Source organism: Cololabis saira, chromosome 14 (assembly GCF_033807715.1).
Source record: "Cololabis saira isolate AMF1-May2022 chromosome 14, fColSai1.1, whole genome shotgun sequence".
NCBI lineage: Eukaryota > Metazoa > Chordata > Actinopteri > Beloniformes > Belonidae > Cololabis > Cololabis saira.
In genome coordinates this window covers 36,523,583-36,541,227 of record NC_084600.1, presented here as the reverse complement: position 1 = coordinate 36,541,227, position 17,645 = coordinate 36,523,583, and the positions used below count along the sequence as shown (strand labels likewise).

General features: G+C 37.3%; 2 protein-coding genes and 1 non-coding gene across 3 annotated transcripts; 1 reads left to right on the top strand and 2 right to left on the bottom strand.

Annotated features, from left to right (window-relative positions):
- Positions 1 to 220: 220 nt before the first annotated feature.
- LOC133459292 (cytochrome c oxidase subunit 7B, mitochondrial) lies at positions 221 to 3,467 on the bottom strand. Its single transcript, XM_061739169.1, has 3 exons — positions 3,343 to 3,467; positions 1,128 to 1,243; positions 221 to 448 (listed from the first exon to the last, which is right to left on the bottom strand). Exons 1-3 carry the CDS (start codon positions 3,377 to 3,379, stop codon positions 365 to 367), a joined length of 237 nt encoding a protein of 78 aa, XP_061595153.1. The 5' UTR covers positions 3,380 to 3,467; the 3' UTR covers positions 221 to 364.
- Positions 3,468 to 4,803: 1,336 nt separating this feature from the next.
- Positions 4,804 to 4,912, top strand: trnal-caa (transfer RNA leucine (anticodon CAA)). The gene is made up of 2 exons: positions 4,804 to 4,841; positions 4,867 to 4,912. It is a non-coding gene; the product is annotated as a tRNA-Leu (tRNA).
- A 2,513-nt stretch (positions 4,913 to 7,425) lies between these two features.
- On the bottom strand, positions 7,426 to 15,894 carry pgrmc1 (progesterone receptor membrane component 1). The gene is made up of 3 exons (XM_061739168.1): positions 15,548 to 15,894; positions 9,520 to 9,675; positions 7,426 to 8,151 (listed from the first exon to the last, which is right to left on the bottom strand). The coding sequence occupies exons 1-3, from the start codon at positions 15,852 to 15,854 to the stop codon at positions 8,048 to 8,050; spliced, it is 567 nt and encodes a 188-aa protein (XP_061595152.1). The 5' UTR covers positions 15,855 to 15,894; the 3' UTR covers positions 7,426 to 8,047.
- Between the last annotated feature and the right edge of the window lie 1,751 nt (positions 15,895 to 17,645).

Sequence of the window (17,645 nt, the reverse complement as noted above, 5' to 3'; positions counted from 1 at the left end):
TTTCATATGTCAAGTGTTACAGGGTTATGTTCACACTCAACCACATTTCTGTACATTACTAAATATTTCCGCCCTGCCCCTTTACAGGGGTAGGGTAATTCATTTTGTAATCATTTATCTTGTAGAATTATATTATAAAGCCACATATTCACACTCCCAAATCATCAAAATCATCTTGTATGCGACAACCTTTATGCAAAACTCCCACAAAAGCAGTCAGTAGAATCACATTTAATTTATTAGGACAAAATAACATGGTGGAATAAACAGGAATTCCATGTGTGAACACAGAAATATTGTTTTTTTTTCATCTGTACAACCATTAGGTTTCTCAGTTGGGATGCAGGTCCGTTATACCGGCTCTTTACTCGTCGGCCTCCCTCCAGGGTTTAGGTGTGACCTTTCCAACTGGTGACAGATTCCAGGTGATGCCAGTCTGGGTGAGCACCTGCAGAAAGACCAGAGATCATTTATAACCTAGAAACACCACTTCATCCTCATCTTTCTACTTTAATTCTTTTTTTAGTAAAGAAAAGTGGCCAGATCAACATGACGAAGTTTGAAGTGGATCAAAACATGTCACCATATTTGACAAGAACTGATAGTTAATAAGTTAATAATTCTTGCATATTGTGTGTTTATGATCCAGTTCAGATGTTGACAACTGTTCTTAGATATTTAGTCAGTAAACAGCTGAGAGAGATTAAAAATTAAAAGCCAAGTCATGTTTATGCTTTCATGAATATCTACATAAATCACTGGAGGGATTTTTTTATTTAAATAAAAAAAAGAAAAGTGATTTCAGTGTGGTTGGGGAGCCATGGACATGTTTGTGCCACAGATTCTTTTTTTCAGTATCTTTCTAAGAGCCTTCAAACATGGCCTCCCTGTTAATATCAAAGGTTAGGCTATATTTACCATGTCACGTATGATGCCACATTCCCGTCGACTTAAAGTTTAACCTATTACAGTGGTCAAAAGGTAAATCCCTCTCATGTATTGTCAAGAAAACTGATTTTGACCTCCACTTTGATAAAGCATAGCATTTATGTCTCCTTGTTAAAATGGTAGTCTTTATGGTGATGCCAGTGAGCTCTCTCGTCAGTTCAAGCAGTGTCCTGACTTACGTATGACCACACAGCGGTGCAGAAGACGGCTCCACCGACCATCATGCCCAAGCCATACTTGGAGTGGAAGTCCTGACGGACCGTGGATCCGTGCCTCACCTGCCGCACGGCCTGGCCTGCACAACAACAACACAATGGTCATGTAGTGACTGGTATCTCACATAAACAGTAATAAATAATACTTTGCCTCCACAAAAAAAAGATTTGTGGATCACAAATGTGTATGAAGAACACATAACCATAAATATTGAACAGGAAATGATCAGCATGCAGTGTTGAATTCAAAGAATCAACTTGTGATTAAGTTTTTATTTATCTCTATGGGCAGAAAAAGGTGATGAACACTCCACCACAGACAGTTTGAGCTATTTTTATAAAACTACATTTTCCAATTAAATACTTTTTTACTCTGTTTCAGTTACTATTACTGATAGACATTATCTGTTCAGATTAAAATGTGACAACACTTTTCATATTAGTAAAACAAAAGTCAACATCTCTACAAACACTTCTTTACAGCGGTCACTTTTGATAAAACCTATGACAGCAACTACTGAGATCTGTGTCCACAAATAATTTGTTCTTATTTTGTTTTTAATGCACGTTTATTTAATATTTATTGCAATGATGAGTTGATCACACATAAAGCAAACCATTGATTTAGAGCCTTCAAGGTTTGTTCTGGATTATTTTGTCTACTGTGACTAGTTGTGAGATGGAGATAATGAATTGTGATTAATACAAATTGGATTTAAATAATAATTATTACTTAAACACAGGCCCTCCAACTCTAAAATAGAGGAAAAAAATTAAAGATGTAAACTATATCAGGAAAAGGTTATTGATGTTTGAGTATTTACATGTAATAGCATAGATTATCTCAATTCTCTTACATTTCCAGTTGTTAAACCTCTGACTGTTAATTACAACCCTCAAGTATTTCGCAACATTTCAAAACGATATCGATTTACTTGTAATTCAACCGACCCTTTTAAACTGAGCGATATCTTCATATATGCCCAGTACTCGAGTTGAGGGGGGATGAGGGGGGGGTGGCATCCCCCCTGAAATAAAAACGGTCAAAATCATCCCCCCTGTAAAACATCCCTTATGTCATTTCATCAATGAATGTGGTATTACTGCTATTTCAACATTTAAAGTAATCACCAGAAAAATAACTTGTTTGACCATTTTCACCTGTTTTTTTTAGTAAATTTTCACTTGAAATAAGTAGGCAAATCTGCCAGTGGGACAAGATTTTTCTTCTCATTACAAGCAAAAAAATCTTGTTCCACTGGCAGATTTTTCTACTTATTTCAAGTGAAAATCTACTTGAAACAGGTGAAAATTGTTGTTTTTTCCAGTGATGAGTCTTGTTTTAAGTGTAATAAGATTTATTTAGTAAAATTAGACATTTTAACTAGAAATAGGACAAATATTCTTATTTTGAGTTTTTGCAGTGATCCATTTTACTTATCCTGTGAAGGACAGAGTCATATTGATAAGTTCAGAAAACTGTTTTTATTTTTGTGTTTTGATGTATTTGATGTAAGCCCAGTGGATATTTAAAGCTTACAGAAGGCTGCATTTAACTGCTGCTATGTCATTCCTGCAGTATTTCTGCAGGTGTTTTGGTCACTGCTATTATTTGTAATATATTATATTATTTGTAATCAGCACAAATTATCTGTCCCCATATGATAAAATCCACCATCCCCCCTGATTTCTTTTTTACAACTAGAGTCCTGTATATGCCCACTTTAAAAGCACGTCCTTATTTTGTCCTTGCTCTGCGTCCCAGTCAATACTTCAATCAGTAATGTAGATGAATGTAACCATTGCATCTAAAATACCTGATGTTGGTTATTATGACCCTTCAACATACAAGGAAATATTACAAGTAAGGTTTTTTATTCTTACTCAAAGATGCTACTGAGACTCACCCACAAGGGTAAGTTCGGAATTTCATGGCCACTTCAGGGAGAAGGTTATATGTTTTTGCACATTAGGTGATTTGAAGGGCTTGACGACATTTAAAAGGTTGATTTTAAACATTAAGACTATTGCTGCAGACATGCTACTGTTAGCTCTCAGCACGTTGAAGGTGGTCATGGACCACACAGGCTATGAGACTTTCTGCCCACAGATAACAAGCGAATACGTGATCTAAGTACATCCAAATCACAAAACTCAAAAAAACAAACTATATTCTTACCACTGAGATTAGCTGCAACCTTAGAAAACCGGTACATGTTGTTGAGCTGAGTGTCTTCAGATACCCTTGAAGCAGGAAATGTAATATGGCCGCTGCACGTACATACGCTGGACGCTGCGGCGTTCAAGTCCGCTATTTTAGTGGGAATTATGGGAGTCAATGTAAGGTAGCTGTTCTAAACGTAAACGCCACATCGAGCGCTGAGCCGTACGTCAACGTCGCCGCCATATTGGATGTGGCAAGACTGCGCTGTAAACTAATACAAGTAAATTGACTTATTTTCATAAAGCGCCTTTCTACAAAGAAATTTACTTTTACGTCTCATTTATTCATTCACACATGCACTAATATACTGGGGAAACAGTTAGGCACCAAATATAATATATTTAATTTTCTCAGATGGCAAAAATAAGAACTTTATTGATCCCACATAGGAGTAATTCATGTTATATCAGCTATAGAAAACAAGGTAGTGCCGAAAAACAATATATATCCCCCCTCACAAAAATAAGAATGTTATTTGTTGTATGAAAAATGGTTCAAATGTTATTTTATTGTCTGAAAAATGGTTCAAATGTTATTTTAATGTCTGAAAAATGGTTCAAATATGTTATTTTGTTACTTGAAAAATTTAAAATATGTTTTGTTGATGAGAAAATATGTTTCTCTATTTTTATTATTTTTCTGAGGGGGGATATATATTGTTTTTCGGCACTACTTTGTTCTCTATAGCTGATATAACATGAATTACTCCTATGTGGGATCAATAAAGTTCTTATTTTTGCCATCTGAAAAAAATAAATATATTATATTTGGTGCCTAACTGTTTCCCAAGTATATTAGTGCGTGTGTGAATGAATAAATGAAACGTAAAACGTACATTTCTTTGTAGAAAGGCGCTTTATGAAAATAAGTTCATTTACTCGTATTAGTTTACAGCGCAGTCTTGCCACATCCAATATGGCGGCGACGTTTGCGTATAGCAGCAGCAGACAAAACATGGGACAAAACCACTCGATGGGGCGTCTATAATGTCTATGGTTCTAAAAGCACGACTGTACATTGATGGGAGACACCTAGCACTAGATATATGTTTGGCGCAGCCGTGAAATTACTATGATAAAAAAATACAATGATAAGAATGGCAGACAGAACAGTTACACTGATGAGGGGAGACGCGGGTAGATGGCTCAATTATATTCCCACGCTGCTCATGTTCCCTGAAAGCCTCATCTTATTTTATTCGTTTTTTCTGCGCATGCTCAATTTCGATACGAGCATGCGCAAAGAAAAAGGCTAACGCAAACGCTGAAAATGAGCAAAAACTGTAAAAGTAAAATAAGACAAAATAAATAATAGATGTCGTTATTAAATGTTCAATAATGTCAATATGAACACGAGCTACACCAGCTGTTCGGTATACATGATAAGTACTCACTTGAAGAACCTTGTAATCGCAGTGTCAGGATGGCCGAGTGGTCTAAGGCGCCAGACTCAAGGTTCAACCTTCCGCAGAAACGGGATTTCTGGTCTCCGAATGGAGGCGTGGGTTCGAATCCCACTTCTGACATCACTTTTGTGCTCAAATCAAGTTTCATATTCTACGCAGATTACAGAAACTAGAACCATATTTTGCGAAATTATTTGAACACGGTTGTTTCCAAATGTAATATTCTTTAAATTATTTTAATATTCTTTTTTTAATCTTTTTATCTCCACTGCATTGTGTACATTGTGTATATAGGCCTACTGTCCATATTTTGTAATTATATATATCTTTTTACTTTTATACCTTTTTACCCCCTTCCCCGCATGCGTGTGTCTGTATATGTTAAGTGTACTGCTGCTAACACGGGAGTTTCCCCATTGAGGGAGTAATAAAGGATTATTTTATCTTATCTTTACACGGTTTTTTCTTCTTCTCTTCTTTGATAATGCTGAAATGAAAAGTACAAAATATTTATCTACGTAACCTAAAGTAACAATTTCATAGTAGACATTTAACATCACTTTTTTATGGAAGACAAAAAGCCATTTATCATTTGTAAAAGGTATTTTATATTTTTACTTTTCTTATTTTATTGCTGTAAAAATCAACAGAATGGCAAGAAATAAATTGGTGAAAAAATGAAGAGAAATCTGGTATAACTGCATTTAACATTCATTATTTATCAAAAAGGTACATAAAAGCCTTTGCATTACCTCTTGGTAGCACATAAAGGCCTTATTATTTCACTGACACTGATTGTAATACCTGGCAGTATATACAGGACTGTCTCAGAAAATTAGAATATTGTGATAAAGTTCTTTATTTTCTGTAATGCAATTAAAAACACAAACATGTCATACATTCTGGATTCATTACAAATCAACTGAAATATTCCAAGCCTTTTATTATTTTAATATTGCTGATTATGGCTTACAGTTTAAGATTAAGATTCCCAGAATATTCTAATTTTTTGAGATAGGATATTTGAGTTTTCTTAAACTGTAAGCCATGATCAGCAATATTAATATAATAAAAGGCTTGCGATATTTCAGTTGATTTGTAATGAATCCATAATGTATGACATTTTTTTTTTTTTTTTTTAAATTGCATTAGGCCTACAGAAAATCACAATATTCAAATTTTCTGAGACAGTCCTGTAGATGGATATAATAAATAAAGCCATTCAAGTTTTCATTTATAGATTTCTTTATTACCTCATATGTTGAGAATTACAGCTGTATGACAGGATGAGAAATATGTACATTTATACTGAAAAAGTTTCTCTCACATGATGGAGAGTTAGTCATGAGGGTGGCAAAGACAATGAAAATTCATTTCTGTAGGATTTTACTGTCATAAGGTCCATTGTTTATTCTGAGACAGGCTGTTATTTAGATGTTTGAATTTGGGGAAACACATTCAAAGCTCAGACCATTGCTGTAATGGTTTTAGTGTTAAAGAGGGTGAAAACAAGCATAACACATCAAGTTATATCTAACGTTCCTTAAAAAACAAACAGCAGTTTGCCATTACTATCCCATCACGGGTCTTTGAAAAGAAGCCTTTTCTTTCTACTCTGGTACCTTCCTCCACACCACGAAACACACAAAAAACGCCACTGCGTCTTACACTTTACAAGAGAAAAGAGGGAACAAAAACAAATCTCAACATTTCAGGGAGTAATCGCTGATTTCTGAGTGAGATCTGAACATGAGACAGACCAGTGAGCGATAATTAAATGTCACCAAGTACAGCAATCGGGATTGTCTCTGTGAATATCACAGTCACGAAAAATGGAAGAAAACCTGTGACCTGTGGAGACTAGACAAAAATACACCCTTGAAAACTAGAATCTTCTGATGGTGTAACTGTTTAACATCTTAAATATATGTGTGTACATATATACACAGGACTGTCTCAGAAAATTAGAATATTGTGATTTTCTGTAATGCTATTACAAAAATGTCTTACATTCTGGATTCATTACAAATCAACTGAAATATTGCAAGCCTTTTATTATTTTAATATTGCTGATCATGGCTTACAGCTTAAGAAAACTCAAATATCCTATCTAAAAAAAAAATTAGAATATTCAGGGAATCTTAATCTTAAACTGTAAGCCATAATCAGCAATATTAAAATAATAAAAGGCTTGCAATATTTCAGTTGATTTGTAATGAATCCAGAATGTATGACTTTTTTTTTCTTTTTAAATTGCATTACAGAAAATAAAGAACTTCATCACAATATTCTAATTTTCTGAGACAGTCCTGTATATACACACACTTATACATACATACATACACACACACACACTATCCAGCTATATACTTAAGCATATTGACAATAAAGCTTTGCAGCACAGTTGGTATAACAGAACAGGACTTACAATTAACTTTATTTGTCAGGACAAAGTGCTTATAACTGATGTGTCACAGTGCTTGCCATTAATATCCGAGAACGCCGTCCTCCAATGATCACACTCATCTTGTTAAAGGAAAGCCCAGCAACATTGCTGCTTACTTCCACTAGTTAAGAATTAAGAAAAAAGGGACTCCAAGGAAGCGGCTTCTTGAAGTCTCTGTTTTGGAGGGTTTTTATTATTCTGCATGTTCCTCTACAAATTAAAAAGAGTAAGTGTAATCTTTTCAAAGAGGCTTGTACCTATTTATACTAACACTTAGAATGGTGTTTAAAACCAATTCTGAAAAATTCAGGCACATTTGACAAGCTTTAAAAGACTTGCTTTACAGTGGATATTTTAGGGGGATTAAACAATTATAAGAATAAGTAAGAAAAACATGATGCTTTTCAGTGAAATCTGCCTTCTGGCTACAGGCTCTCAATATATTTTCCGTTATTTACATGAAAACTACCTCCTGATATTCCTGCACGCACCCCACGATGAAACTGCATAATGTTACACAAATCTAACTGATCAAAATGAATGAATAAGCTGCTTGGTAAAATGCTGAAACTCTTCTGAGGATCAAAAGTTTGCAGCAGCGGCTCTAAACTATACAGCTCTACATTGCAGCATGATTAACCGTTAATGCCCTCAGAGAAGTTATATGGAAATAAAGATGAAATGTCGTATCCAGGTTTGGTCGAAGGGTACAAGGACGTGTGTATGACATGGAGGCGTTGCCTGTCATTGTGTCAGATTACAAACATTAAGGCATCTCTCGTTCTTCCATTTTGGTCACTTTCTGCATCCTAGTCCGTCTTCTTGTCCTTTCCATCCTTTCCATCCTCGTCATCAGTGTACTCCGAAGGCTCCTCTCCAGGTTTCAGAAGTTTGCCGATGTAGTCATACTTAACTGAAACAGAAGGATTTATTTGATGAAACTGAACTTTGTCTATAAATAATTAAAAACATAAATGTTCCACATTTACACCACTTTTTAAAGTGCTTTCTACCACTAGCCGTCCCTCACTACCACTACCCCTAAAAAAGAAGCCACAGATTTTAGGGCACTTGTAATCTTCCCAGGGCCCAGTTCCAATACTCCCACTACCCCTACTTTTCAGCACCACCCCTACATTTTGTGTGCTACGTCACTGCGTGGTTTAGGTTCGGGTACTTAAGCGACTGCGTAGTTACGTTTGCACAAACGTCACACCATATCAGGAAGCCCAGAGCTAAAAGCTGTGTTAATTTCAGCTGTAGTGCTGTTAATATGCCACTTTATTAAGTTTTAATATTTTTTCAGGCGTAAAAGTAACCGTTAAAATCCCCAACCTGGGCTCAGTTTATGCAAATAACGCCTGTTAAGAAATTTGCTCAGATGTTTTCAGAGAAAAGCCACCGGCCCGGGAGCAGCAGCAGCTCACGGCCGGGTCAACCTGCGCCGTCGTCCCGGGAGAGAAACCTGCAGCTCTGTGGAGAATTACCGCTGGCTGAAATAAATCATTTAGGAAGATAAATGTTGGTTTAATAGATGAAATCTAACAGTTGTAGCTACGCCTGTTAAGAAATTTGCTCAGATAATTTCGGGATCAAAACATGCCTGCCGGCTCGGGAGCTGATTTATGGGTCCGCGTTAAATCGACGCAGAGCCTACGGCGTAGGGTACGGTGCGCGTCCCCGCGTAACCTATGCCGTAGGCTCTGCGTTGGTGTAACGCGGAACCATAAATCAGCCTTTATTCTGGCGAGGTTGTAAAACAACTTCGCAACAACGGGCAAACGAGTGATTATGTACATTCACTGAGTGAATATTATAAAAATAAAATATATATTTCTTGCTAGAAATGTAATCAAAATGCATTTTTATGCAGAAACTAACTCAAAATATTGATTTTATTCACTAAAAAATAAGAAATGTCCGCCATGTTTTTTTTTGATTCAGTCCGCAAATGACGACGAAAAGCATTCTGGGAATTTTTTCTGGCCCTAGATCAGCTAGTGAGCATCTGAAGTCCCTAGCTGTGAAGGGCTAGATTCATACCCACTACCCTCGTTTTCCGCACTCCCCCTAGATGAAAAGAGGAATTGGGACACCACTACCCTCACAGGAACGCGCAAAATATAGGGATAGGGTTGAAAAGTAGGGGTAGTGGGAGTATTGGGACAGGGCCTTATTTGTAACACATGTGAGGTGTAATACCAGTACTTTAAATAAGTGGCTTTGTTGTGATATTTTGCCCACAATAATCCTTGCAACCACGTCACACAGCTCCACTCACTAGTGAACTGAGTCTCCCACTCAGTGAGGCTCTCCTGCTGCATGGCGTTCAGGTCCGAAAGGTCGTCGTATTCGTTCTTCAGGGCCTCCTTCTCCAGACAGAAGGTTGCCAGGCCTCTGGAAGCATCGCGGCCACCGAACACGCCATATGGCCCATCTGCAAGAGAGAGAAGCACAGAGCGTGTGAGGAGGCTGAAAACAGTCCACAGTAGAAGTGTTATTTCCCTTAGAATCAGTTACATTATCTAAAGGATACAATTATCCGCCTTTTTAGGAACATGCTTATTCAAAAGTGTCTTCAAAAAAGGACCAAAAAGCTTTTTAAACCATTTGTTAATGGAAAAAAATAGGAATAATGCAGATGTGTCAAGTAACGAAGTACAAATACTTTTGGAAATTTTGGTTATCTATACTTCACTGGAGTAATTATTTTTCAGACGACTTTTTACTTTTACTCCTTACATTTTCACACAATTATCTGTACTTTTTACTCCTTACATTTTAAAAACAGCCTTGTTACTCTATTTCATTTCGGCCTTTAAAAAATAACTATCCAGTTAAATTGCTCCATCCGGATAGAGTGAATTTGGTTGTGGTTGTTTCAGATGTTCTTGTCCAGTTTTGTTCTTACATCCGTTCCCTCAGATTCCTGCAACTAAACTTGGATGTACATTCCAATAAAGGTTAGGATAAATGATAACATGCCTCTGAAGTTTGACTTTTTGCACCATAACAATACTTATAGGCAACTAGTCATCATATCTCCTGCTCTCTGAAACACATGTTAATGCTCAATAGTACACATATATGGTTCTTTAATATATTTGCATTATACTAAGATGCATTCATTTTCAATGGCTTTTTTCCCCCTTAAATTACTTTTACTTTCATACTTTAAGTAGTTTTGAAACCAATACTTTTATACTTTTACTTGAGTAAAAAACTTGAGTTGATACTTCAACTTCTACAGGAGTATTTTTAAACTCTAGTATCTATACTTTTACCTGAGTAATGCATGTGAACACTTTTGACACCTCTGGAAAAATGTCACTAGCTTTATTATCTAATTCCCCTGAAGACATTCTGAACTGTAATGATTTCAGTCTGTTTACCAACAAAACAAGACTTTAAACGTCGTCAATTTATAGATGGCCAGGGATTTTATTCTATTTTATAATATATATCCTAATACAGATATACACTGTGATAAAAAAAAAAAAAAAAGTGTCAATTTCTAGTTATCCTTGAGCTTGTTGTCTTGCTCTGGGAATCCGCCATCAAGGGCAGCTGTTGCCATGGTAACAGGATGTGTTTGGTCAGCAACAGTCTTTAGATGGATGGTGCGCGTCAAAGTAACACATCCATGAACCTTGAGCTGATCAAAGCTGTTTTAATGTTTGAACTACGACAACAAATTGAGATGTGGAGGATGGACGAGAGAACAACTGATGTCAAGCAGGAGGAACTCCTGAGCCTTTTAGTACACACATGCAGACTCGACAACACTCTATACAGATTACTGACTTATACTCTATTTGCACTGGATTAAAGTCATCTAGGAGTCTGCAGTAATTTTCAATAATTACAGAGTATATCTGTGATCTTACCCTGCTGTGAATTCAACATGTCTGTGATTTGTAAAGTAAATTACCTTCCCTATTTCAGCAAACACCAAGGTCAGGGGCTAATTTTAATCTTGTGCAAATACTCATCTCAGTAGTTCAGTGATGTGTAGGTGGGAATCTTTTTTTTTTATTTTTCATTCCCCCAGTCATTTTTTCTGCCCCTTTCCTGCTGTAATTATGGCAGATGCGGTAAAGTCAGAGGTGTCAAAAGTATTCACATTCATTACTCAGGTAGAAGTATAGATACTAGAGTTTAAAAATACTCCTGTACAAGTTGAAGTATCAACTCAAGTTTTTTACTCAAGTAAAAGTATAAAAGTACTGGTTTCAAAACTACTTAAAGTATAAAAGTAAAAGTAATGTAAGGGGGGGAAAGCCATTAAGGACAAAAGCCATTGAAAATGAATGAATCTTAGTATAATACAAATATATTAAAGAAGCATATATGTGTACTATTGAGCATTAACATGTGTTTCAGAGAGCAGGAGATATGATGACTAGTTGCCTATAAGTATTGTAATGGTGCAAAAAGTAAAACTTCAGAGGCATGTTATCATTTATCCTAACCTTTATTGGAATGTACATCCAAGTTTAGTTGCAGGAATCTGAGGGAACGGATGTAAGAACAAAACTGGACAAGAACATCTGAAACAACCACAACCAAATTCACTCTATCCGGATGGAGCAATTTAACTGGATAGTTTTTTTTTAAAGGCCGAAATGAAATAGAGTAACGAGGCTGTTTTTAAAATGTAAGGAGTAAAAAGTACAGATAATTGCGTGAAAATGTAAGGAGTAAAAGTAAAAAGTCGTCTGAAAAATAATTACTCCAGTGAAGTATAGATAACCAAAATTTCTACTTAAGTAAGGTGACGAAGTATTTGTACTTCGTTACTTGACACCTCTGGGTAAAGTACACAGTGTAATATCATATAAGTGCTTTAGTCTATGTCCATCAACCTATGGCTCAATGATCCAATACTTATGGATAAACATAGGAATCAATGAATCCACATTCAATTTCCCACAGAGACGCACTAAACAAGAAGTCCAGATCAGCAGAAGAATGAAAATGAGATGACGACATGCATGGCTGTATCATGCAGTAAGAAACCTCTCTTTCATCAAGCACTAAAAAAACTTTAAAGCTTCAATGAAAGTTTACCGTTACCATGGTAACCTTAGTACATAGGCTGATACACTATTTTCTGATTTATCCCTAGTAAAAATGTGACATTTAGTCACTGAAATCTAACTGTGGAGTGTTTGATCAGATGCTTTTTACTAAATATTGAAAGTTAATGTTAAATTACAAGTGATTGTTTAATGAAACACAACACCTCAACATGACCTCCGGGGACGCATGTGACTCATAATAAAACCACGTGTCTGCGCTTTAACTAAACCCAGATGTCGAGCTGTAATTTTAGAAACACTGTGGGTACAGAGGTAATTTTAGCTCAATAGTACATTATAAGAGACAGCAGACAGAGCAGTAAGAGCAAAGGAATTGACATTCCTTTCATGCTCCTATCTCAGTTTGTACGTCCTTGACCGTCTCTTTGCCTCTTCTTCTTGCTTCGTAGTTCTTCTCATTTAAGATGTAAGTTGAGGACGTTAGGAGTCAGAGAATGAAAGGAATCGAGGCAGCAGCTGTTTTACAAAACAAGCCACACGTTGCCTCATACCCATCATGAGTGGCTCAATTTTACAACCATGTTTACAGCTCGTCACGCCCCCTTTTATCAACGCCCCCCTTTTCTTCAATAAATAAATATTTCATTGAAAGTTATTTAATGAATATTTATAAATAAAGATACACTTTGCTTTTTATTTTAAGTTACAAAAAAGTAAAAAAAAAAAAAAAAAAAAAAAGGCATAAGAATGGTGTTAATAAGTTAATTAATGTTAGAAAATGTAAAAAAGAATAATCAAGCTGCTGAGAAGTGCCCTTATGAGCAATGCTGAGCCAGTACTAAATTTCTGAAATAACAGCATTTCAGGATTTGCAACAGATCGTGCTAATCATTGTCGTGTTTGCAGGACGGTCAGCTATCTAGTTGGTCAGAGGTTACAAGCGACAGAGGTTACAAACTGAGATAAGATAAAAACAGAGAGGTGCAGCCAGGGTTGTTTTTAGTTGAACATCCACTGACTGAAGTTTAGCACCCATGTTTTGAAATGCAATTTAAAATTACAGACACAATTATACATAATTATTACACGTTGACACCAGGCCAGCCAGATTAGTTGATCAGATACACATAATAAAGTTACATTTATCTCACTTCCCCACTTAGTAATCTCATAATTTGCCTGCAGTATAGTTACATGTGCATATGTAACTATACTGCAGGCATTACTTGCACTGAAACAGTGACTCAACAAAGTGTTTTATTTTTAATTGCACAATTTGATTCAAAACGTAACAATTTCAATATAACCAGAGACAAATGTTGTGCAGAACTGTCAGATCATCCAAAACCCACGTTAACATCAGGTCCAAACAGGGTCCAAGATCAATAAATAAATAATTTTACAGTATGTTAGATGTGGATTATTACCCTACATACTCTCATGTTTTGTTTTTTTGCGTTCCCTGCTCATGTTGTTTGCTTTCTTATTGTCTGTTGTTATAGCCTCTTGTTTATTTTGTGTATACCAGTATTATTGTTGATTTATTTGTCAATTCTTTTATTTCCTTGGGGAAGTGCTTTTTATAAGCCTGTGCATGGTTTTTTAACCTCTCCCGCACATATTATTTTTGTCTGTTAGTTGTTTTTGTTTTTCTATTTTATGGTGCAAATAAAAAAAGTCTTAAGGGGTCTTAAGTAAATAATGGCTATGAAAAGCTGAATTTATCTATCACTTGAATACAGAAGTGTCAAGTAACAAAGTACAAATACTTTGTTACCTTACTTAAGTAGAAATTTTGGTTATCTATACTTCACTGGAGTAATTATTTTTCAGACGACTTTTTACTTTTACTCCTTACATTTTCACCCAATTATCTGTACTTTTTACTCCTTACATTTTAAAAACAGCCTCGTTACTCTATTTCATTTCGGCCTTTAAAAAAAAACTATCCAGTTAAATTGCTCCATCCGGATAGAGTGAATTTGGTTGTGGTTGTTTCAGATGTTCTTGTCCAGTTTTGTTCTTACATCCGTTCCCTCAGATTCCTGCAACTAAACTTGGATGTACATTCCAATAAAGGTTAGGATAAATGATAACATGCCTCTGAAGTTTGACTTTTTGCACCATTACAATACTTATAGGCAACTAGTCATCATATCTCCTGCTCTCTGAAACACATGTTAATGCTCAATAGTACACATATATGGTTCTTTAATATATTTGCATTATACTAAGATGCATTCATTTTCAATGGCTTTTGTCCTTAATGGCTTTTTTCCCCTTACATTACTTTTACTTTTATACTTCAAGTAGTTTTGAAACCAGTACTTTTATACTTTTACTTGAGTAAAAAACTTGAGTTGATACTTCAACTTCTACAGGAGTCTTTTTAAACTCTAGTATCTATACTTCTACCTGAGTAATGAATGTGAATACTTTTGACACCTCTGCATCTGACCAACATAAATAGGCTAGTGGGATATTAAAATGTGCTCTCTTTCAACAAATACCAAAAAAAATGAAAATACCGTCTTGGAAACTTTTTTTCTTTTTTTATATTAACAAATAAGCCATTATAAAAGAAACTTGGCAAACCAGTTTTTGCTGCACCCATGCAACATGGCGGCCTTTGTAATGTTCAAGGAGAACATCTTCATTATAGACAATCTGTGCATTGTTATGGAAGGAGCCCCGGGCTGGCAGAGGGGCGTGTGGCGCCAAATTCCAGTTACAAACAACAATAATAGTTATAAAAAATAAAAAAAAATAAAAAGTAAACACAGCATGCCAGTAAAAGTTGACAAAAAGAGCCAAATCCATCGCTGTTGTCGCCATGTGCGCAGCAGGAGCGTTCCATTTGTCCTCGAAAGTCGGAATTTCCCAGTTCCTAGTTGGAATTTTCAACTGGAACGCCCCTCGAAGTGGGATTTCCTACTGGGAAAGTGGGAGACGCTTCACCACCCCCGAGTTTAAAAATTCTCAGCACTTCATTCTAGTTTTGGTCATACTAAACCAGTCGTATACAAGTATTGTTCGGCATATATATGCTGCTATAGTGTAATTTACATTTTTCATGTGGTATATGCGAACTACAAACTTGTTTTCCTACTTTGTAACTGGAACGCTGATAACTCGGCTGTGTCGTCATTCCCAGTTCCTAGTTCCGACTTCCGAGGTAAATGGAACGCAGCATTACCATTCCAGATGGCTGCCATTCCCAGTTCCTAGTTCCGATTTCCGAGGTAAATAGAACGCGGCATAAGTTACCTGGTCCGTAGAACTTCTTCCCCCGGGTCACGTCGAACACTTTCCCGTTGACGGCCATGAGGATGCGCGGGTCCTGCACGCCGTCGTACGGCTTCAACTCCGCCAGAGTAAAGTCCCTCTTTTTCATCTTAGGCAAGGGCTTCTCCTCCTCGCTCAGCTCCGGGGGCTTGTCCCCGCGGAAGATTTTGTACAGCAGGAATAAACAGAGGCTGAGCAGAGTCAGGTTCAGTGGGGACGTGAAAATCTCCTGGAAAATGCCCCCAGAAGTTACTTCGCTCGCGTCCTCTTCTGCCATGTTGACGGCCATGCCAGCGTCTTCCTTCCTCTCGCTGCTCCGAGCCCCGGGTTGCCAGGTCCGCTCACGGAAACAAGCGGAAGGTCTGCGAAGGCAGGCCCGCACCCACGTGACTGCTGTCGTACGAGTTCACTGGCTCAGGAAAAAGGAGAGGGACCTGGCTGCAGGCAAGATGGCCGACAAGGGCGCGGCCATTTTTTCCAGCCATACCGGAATTCCAGACCGGAAGTTGGTCTTCTTCGTGTATATTATTATTCGTTGCGCCGAACCAGACCGGTTTTAATTTGTTTATGATATTTAGTATTGATGAAGTTTATTTTGTTACTTAACCATGTTTTATTTTGAAAGTACTGGGTAGCTGGAGCGCACCAGGTGAGATTATATATATGGGTTGGCAGACACAGGTGAGCCGGGCACCTGGGAGGGCAGATGGTTTTTTACCAGGGCAAGAAAGGCGTCAAAGATCTTTGCTCGTTTGTTTGCCAGGAAAATAAACCATGGAAACTATATTTTTTGCCTGGACAATGGACTTTCTGTATCCTGCGTAAATCCACTCCCTAGGTGTCTCAGTGGCCGTTTGATTATTATAGTTTGATACTTTGAGTTGAATATTTTGATTTATTTATTTACTTTGTTATAATTCACCTGGAGGACAAATAGCCACTACAATGATGTTAAACACATGACATCTAAAACTCCACGGCACCGTCGCAACAACTACGACACATCTCTCTCCCTGCACGTTTGCTCAAACCTGATGGAGGTCAGTTTTATTGTGAGGTGGGGATCTCACGCCACAAGCTCATTTTGTTAATATTGACCCTCATTTAGTCCCGTGCAGGGCGCTGCCTCCAAATGAAAGAGCAACAGAAGAATACATATTTGAAGTGCGTTAGGTGTGTGTGTGCAGGAGGATCTCAGTGGAAACACCCACACCTGCGCCTCCGCGGAGCCGCAGATGATCTACAGGATCATTAGAATGCTTATGAATGTGGTCGAAAACGCAGATCTTCGGTTATGTGTGGATGCAAATGTTTTTATAAACGGAGGGGGGGAAATATTCGTTTTTAAAAATACCCGGCTACATGTGGACAGGGTCTTAGACTTGTGTTATTCCTGCCTGATATCTTATTTTCACAAACCATACACCGTTGGCTACAACGGAAATGTTTAAGTACAAGAATGACAAACCATTATTATTCTTGCTATTAAACATTTCTGTTTGGTGCAAATTGGCAATGCAATGTGTTTCTGAGTGATTATTCCGCCGAACGGCTTAGTTTCAGCCATCCTCGTTCCCGAGACACACACGACCGCGCTTTGCGAGTGCACGGCACAGCCGTGACGTCACGCCCAGAAAGAGACTTTTCTTTGACTTTTCTGGCCGTTATAAAACATTTTTGACGGATATAAAGTCCATGACTTAAAAATATAGAATACAAAGATTAGTAATTGGTGGTGATTACAGCTGGAGGTGTCCTGTGAACAGTTTTAGAGGCTTCTCTTTTACTATTGCGGTCTATGGGAAAAAAGCTTTCTGGGCCCCATGGGATTTTTTGTTGCAGTACCGCGGCTGGCCACTGGAAAAAATCGGCGTGCCTGCTGAGCGCGAGACTGGGGGCCTGTAATATACACGAAGAAGACCAACTTCCGGTCTGGAATTCCGGTATGGCTGGAAAAAATGGCCGCGCCCTTGTCGGCCATCTTGCCTGCAGCCAGGTACTCTTGGGAAAAAGGAGAAACTTGATGCTCAATAAATGCATTTCAATCAAGGTCTTTGCATTTGTCTGTTCTTATTACATT